Source organism: Silene latifolia, chromosome X, assembly GCF_048544455.1.
Source record: "Silene latifolia isolate original U9 population chromosome X, ASM4854445v1, whole genome shotgun sequence".
In the NCBI taxonomy this organism is placed as follows: domain Eukaryota; kingdom Viridiplantae; phylum Streptophyta; class Magnoliopsida; order Caryophyllales; family Caryophyllaceae; genus Silene; species Silene latifolia.
This window is the reverse complement of record NC_133537.1, coordinates 67,203-73,202: the sequence shown is the minus strand read 5'-3', so window position 1 is coordinate 73,202 and position 6,000 is coordinate 67,203. Positions and strand designations below refer to the sequence as shown.

Here is a 6,000-nt window from a genome sequence, read left to right as displayed (position 1 = left end):
AATGTGGGTTTAGAACACAGTGGTTTTGCCGCTGGAATGTGTTTGTGTGAAGGCCCTTTTTTGGGCTTTGAAGTTAATGGGTTATTCAGGGCAGATTTATGGTGTTTGGTGGCTATGTATAGGGTTGATTTGGGCGAGGTAATGGGCTAGAATGGGGTTGAACTAGGGCGAAAATAAGGGTGGGGGAGTGGTCGTTGTCGGAGTTTGGTAGTGATGGTGTAGTGGTAGTGGTAGTGGTGGTAGAGAGGATGAGTGAGATTAGGCTTAAGGTGTGTTTGTTAGATAAAATAAGGATTTAAATAACAAAAAAGGAGTCACAAGTCAATAATAGTAACGGCGTGATAACAGAAGTCTGGCAAAGGTATATTGGGAAAGAAAAATGTAAATACAAGGGTACCACATGTAGAAACTTAAAATGAGGGGTGCTATGTGTAATCTGCCAAAGTTCGAGGATACCATGAGAAATTTCCGTTATTTTTTTTAACAAAAAGAAAAGACACATGTTGCCCTCCCATTGGATAATTTTTCTTTTTCTTTAAGGTGGGTCAAGACTAGGGATGGCAATGGGTAGGGTCTGGGTCGGGTCCACCCAGACCCGGACCCGAGATTTCCCTTTGGACCTGTACCCGACCTAGATCCGCAAGGGTCTAAAATTTGAGGACCCATACCCAGACCCTATGGGTAAGGGTCGGGTCTGGGTCTACCCGCGGGTCCGAGTTTCAGCCACTTTAATAGCAGGATTAACAGCAACGGGGTCTATAATATTAAAAAAAAAAAAAATCATACTACTTTAACATTATGAGTTTATTAATCTCTATTGTACGCTACCAAATCAAATATACATATCAAAGAGATTAAGAAAGACAAAGAAGACCTAAATTAATTTTACCTCTAAATACATGTGAAAGAATCAAACTACCCTAAAATCAATACCGTACTTGATAGCCGTCTCCATCTGACCGTCGCTGGCTGCCGTTAATGGTAGTTGTCGGTCGTCGCCTATTAGAGAGGTGGTTGCCAGCCGCGTATCAGTGTTGTGGTGGTGGTTTCCTTGTGTCAGTGGTGGAGTGGTGGTATTGTCAGAAGAGTTTGGTTGGGTTTTATCACTCTGTGGGATGAGGGAAGAGAAAGAGACTTTAGTTGCTTTGGTTTCTACGGTCTGCCAGTATGAATTCAGAAAGGTTGTGATTTTGATTTTTTTTTTAATAAAGGGTCTAAGGGTCGGGTATGGGTCTCATAACTTAGACTCGGACCCGGACCCGAAATATTTTCTTAAGACCCATACCCGGCCCATACCCATTGGGTCTGAAAAAATGAGACCCATACCCAACCCATCATTAGGGTCCGACCCTTAGGGTCTGGGTCGGGTCCCCGACCCACTACCATCCCTAGTCAAGACTCACCCAAAGTCTTAAGTTGAGTCTTGAATTTCTAAGACTCAACTTAAGACTTTGTTAAAACTCTATCAAAACTAGGGTAGATTATTGGTAGTCTTGAGTGAATCTTGTCTCAAGACTTACTAAAGTCTTGTCTCAAGACTACCAATAATCTTAGCCTTGGTGTTTTTTGAATTTTTAGCAGGCCAAGCCGGGCTAGGCTGGAAATTTGGGGCACTGGCCCGGCCCAAGTAAAGGGGCGGGCTGGGCTGGTTGATCTAGAAAAAACCGGCTCACTGATGCGGGTTGGGCCGAGCTGCCCTGCCGCCCGCACGGTTGAACAGCTCTAGTCTGTTGCTCGTAATAGAATCATAGGCATTAATCAGCACAGGTGCAGTAAAGAGTATTGTGCATCCCTCGACGGATCCGCCATATTACTCTGTTGGCAAGTTGGGTCTCACGTTCCTCCAAAATATATGACCTGTATGTGTCTCTTCAACCTTTACTTAGATTGTTCATACGTGAAAATGGAATAGGCCTAAAATGAAGTGTTGGTTTGATTTCAGAAGTCTCTGCTCAAACTAAAGAAGGTTAGTTAGTTCTGGTTTTCTAGTAACAACTAACAAGGGAGTATGAACTACTATGAAGAAATAAAGCATGCGCATATCGGCCAGGGGGATACGCATAACGCATAACGCATAACGGAGGAAGTTCATATTAACCGTATTCTAATAACGCATAACGCATTATTGTTGCCCGGCTTAACGCATAACGGAAGGGGTTGTACTCATAATTTGGATAACTTCAATTAAGCAAACAAATAAAATAAAATAAAAACGAGTAGGGAGATAATAATAATAAGTCCGGGCTTTCAATCCATCTCGCTAGGGAGATACTCGAATATCCTAATCGGTATACTCTAATACACACAATTCACAAACTTTGACATGAAACAAACCGATCCATATCAAAACTATTTACGAATATTCATCAAAATTATGGAACACTAATAATTATTGTATGAGACGGTAGTGTGATTATGTGATGTATGATTTGCGTGGCTATTGACTGACTTGACTGACTTGACTCTACATATGAGAAGATCTAATTAAATCAGAGACCATGATCTGCTTTAACCTACACCTTGTACCTCATTTTTACGTATGCTCTTCTTAAATTACTCCAGTATTCATCTTATTGCTCCTATTTTGCTCTATAAAAAAGAATATAATTGAATAAATAATGTCTAGTCACTTCAGACGACTTGGAATTGTACAAGACAAATAATAAATGAAAGAGTGATAGAATGAAAGATCAACCTTTGATGGAAATTTTCCCATGAAACATCATTTCATACCTTTTCATATTTTTGTCACTCTTCCCATTTTTTATTTCTTCCATATGTTTTTTAATTTCCTTCTAAAAGAGTCGTGCAGCAACAACAACAACAAATGCTACCACAGTTGGTATGATTATTAAAGTGTAAATAACCTCAATGTCACTAGAATACGGTTAATATGAACTTCCTCCGTTTCAGTTGATTATTTGCCTTTAATTAAATATTTTCAAAATAAAATAAAAAAGACAAACAAATGATTGGGACAAGTGAGTGAAGTATATTTCTCATGGATTAATATACTCCCTGAGTCCCTATACCCATTAAGGTGCATTCAGTATTTCGAGCGAGATTGTCCCAACTGACGTTAGACGAAGATACTCCTTGTCAGTTTTTCAACACCTAAAAAACATTTTAAAAAATATTCTCATCATCTATTCTATTCCAACTTTCCATCAATTTGAGATATATAAATTTGTCATTTATCCATTTTATAAAAAAGGGAAATGAAAGGGTGTCGCTAGATGTCAATGTGTCCTATGGGAAGGAAATTACTGTCTCAAAACAATCTCTAGTTTAGGTTAAATAAAATCGAATATACTCCGTAAGATATTTAACAAAAGTAGTTTAAATCGGTCTTGTATAAGTTCTTTTACCCTAAACATTCAATAAAGACGTCATGTCTCTTGCTAAAACATAAAAGAAATTTGGGAAGGTGTATTTACAATAATTTTATTCTCCATACTCTAGTTTAGTGTAAAACCGCTTTCTCCAAAAATGCGCCAAAACTTTTATTTTAACAAAGCCAGCCGAGGACTTTGGAGACACGCTATTCTTAATGATTGGACACCTACAAAGTTACACTTGCAAGAAATGACATACATACTGTATTACTGTGACAGGTAAAAATCATAGCATGTGCATGAATAACAATACTTCATTAATTACACAATATATAGGTTTAATCTTTTAATTAATAAGTACTTACATGATATCGAGTTGAGTACTACCAGAGGAGGACGTCAACTTATTTTCTTAATTAATTAATTAATTAATTAATACGGAGTAGCACATTTACATTTCCAAGTAATGGGCTTGTAATCAGAAGACTCTCCTCTTGCATACTCAAGATTAGACACTGAGACTGTAGGAACTTGAACTGCAACGCAACGGCCACCACACGATGAATAACACCTTCCTTGACATCTCGGCGGTCTCGAACCTATCATCCTCCCAATAATCATCACTTTCTCTTCTTCTATTATCTAATACAAGTACCAAATTCCATTGGTCAACTCAGTAAAACATGCATTTTCTTTTATAAGACCCTCTCATATATAGTAACTAAACAATTCTTACCTTTTGAGACTTGGCGGAATTATTTACGTAAGTTAATTTGAGGAGCATCCGACCTGCATTTTCAAGAACAAGAATTATTAACATGAAAAAAAGTCAAAGCTTAACACAAGAGTAAGACTATGTACAATAACATTACATCAAAAAAAAAAAACACATAGTAATAGTAATATACCTTCATTTGTAGATGCAAACATACAAATTGAGAATAAAGAACATGCAAGAAGTGAAACAATCATATTTATATTGAGATGGACCATTTTTAATTAACTAATTAGAAAAATAATATAAAATATTTGAGAATGAAATAATGATTTTTGGAAGAAAAATGAGTGTAGAGAGAGTGATGCAAGAGAAAAAAGAATGAAGGAAAAAGAGGTACGTATTCCTATTATAACAAGGAAGACAAGAGTAGAAGCGTATGTAGTACATTAATAGTACTGTTTATTATTATTTATTACCAACAAATAAGGAAAGAGTAGTGTACATACGTTTTCAATTTTCATACACAATCTCTACCTATTTTTTTTTTTTTTTTTTTTTTTGTTTACCGTCAGATGGAATATATTGCTCACTATTACTGATTTGTAGTATGACGTCAACATTTTTTTACCGTCAGATGGAATATATGCTCACTATAACGTTTTAAGTGTTTAGCTAGCTAATAATGATCTGCCAAACTTAGTACTCGTAGCTTATATACTTCTGAGTGGCTCAAGGAAATTGTTGGGATAAATTCAAGTAGAAACAACTCGCGGAATAGTAATTCAGCTTCCTGTGACGAATTTGTAATACGTTACAACGTTTACAGTATTGTGTATTATTAAATGTTTGTGTTTTACGTTAGACATCGGGTGTCGTGGCCTAGTTGGTTATCACGTCACTCTAAAACACACTGAAGGTTTTCGGTTCGAGTCGACAATCGTAGACAAAGGCCGAGAGGTTATATACATAGCCGACGACTTTGAAAAGAGTGTTGTCAATGATTGAATATAGTTCGTGTGCACTCAATTTACAATGACATAAATACTGTGACAGGGGAAACCATAGCCTGTACATGAATTAACAATACTTCATTAATTAATGAATCACACTTATATAAAATAAGTAAAATGATGTTTTTAAAATGGAAATGAACATAAATGTGTCACATGTAGTACTAAGAATTTGTAGAGTATCAGGTAGCGTAAACTCATTTTTTTTATTAAATGGCGGAAGTTAAATAGGAATCAAGGATCGAATAGAAGAGAGCCACATTTGCATTTCCAAGTAATGGGATTGTAATCAGGAGACCCTCCTCTTTCATCCTCAAGATTAAGCACTGGTACATTACGAACTTGAACTGCAACACAATGTTGGCTAGGACACGGATAACACTTTCCTTGACATATCGGCGGCGGTGTCGAACCTATGACCGTCCCCATAATCATCACTTTCTCTTCTTCTATTATCTAATAAATTAAATACAAATACCAATTTTCATAAGATAACCCATAAAACATACTCGTACATTTGAATATACACGTTTTTTTATAAGACGGTATTAAGAAGGAAACAACCTAGATATAAGTATTAGTCATAGTAATGAAACAATTCTTACCTTTTGAGAGTTGACGGAATTTACATCAGTAAATTTGAGGAGCATCCTACCTGCGTTTTCAAGAATTAGTGTACGTTCCAAGTTAAATTGTGTTTTTTTATAAATAAAATGGAAAAAAGCCGAAGCTTAATTACAAGAGTAAAACTAGTACAATTTTACATCAAAACAATTAGTAATAGTAATATACCTTCATTTGTAGATGCAAACATACAAATTGAGAATAAAGAGCAGGCAAGAAGTGCAACAATCAAATTTATATTGAGACGGGCCATTATTTTTAATTTGGAAGAAAGTAATAATAAATTATTTAGAAGACTAATTAAAAGATGGAA

The 6,000-nt window shown here is 36.0% G+C and overlaps 1 protein-coding gene across 1 annotated transcript; it reads right to left on the bottom strand.

Annotated features, from left to right (window-relative positions):
- Positions 1 to 3,623: 3,623 nt before the first annotated feature.
- Positions 3,624 to 4,444, bottom strand: LOC141621112 (EPIDERMAL PATTERNING FACTOR-like protein 2). The gene is made up of 3 exons (XM_074437815.1): positions 4,244 to 4,444; positions 4,072 to 4,124; positions 3,624 to 3,977 (listed from the first exon to the last, which is right to left on the bottom strand). The coding sequence occupies exons 1-3, from the start codon at positions 4,326 to 4,328 to the stop codon at positions 3,768 to 3,770; spliced, it is 348 nt and encodes a 115-aa protein (XP_074293916.1). The 5' UTR covers positions 4,329 to 4,444; the 3' UTR covers positions 3,624 to 3,767.
- Between the last annotated feature and the right edge of the window lie 1,556 nt (positions 4,445 to 6,000).

Coding starts and splice junctions, on each gene's coding strand:
- LOC141621112 (XM_074437815.1), bottom strand. CDS start 4,328: ATGGTCCATCTCAATATAAATATGATTGTTTCACTTCTTGCATGTTCT. Junction 4,125..4,243: donor GTTTGCATCTACAAATGAAG/GTATATTACTAT, acceptor TTGAAAATGCAG/GTCGGATGCTCCTCAAATTA. Junction 3,978..4,071: donor ATTCCGCCAAGTCTCAAAAG/GTAAGAATTGTT, acceptor TACTTGTATTAG/ATAATAGAAGAAGAGAAAGT.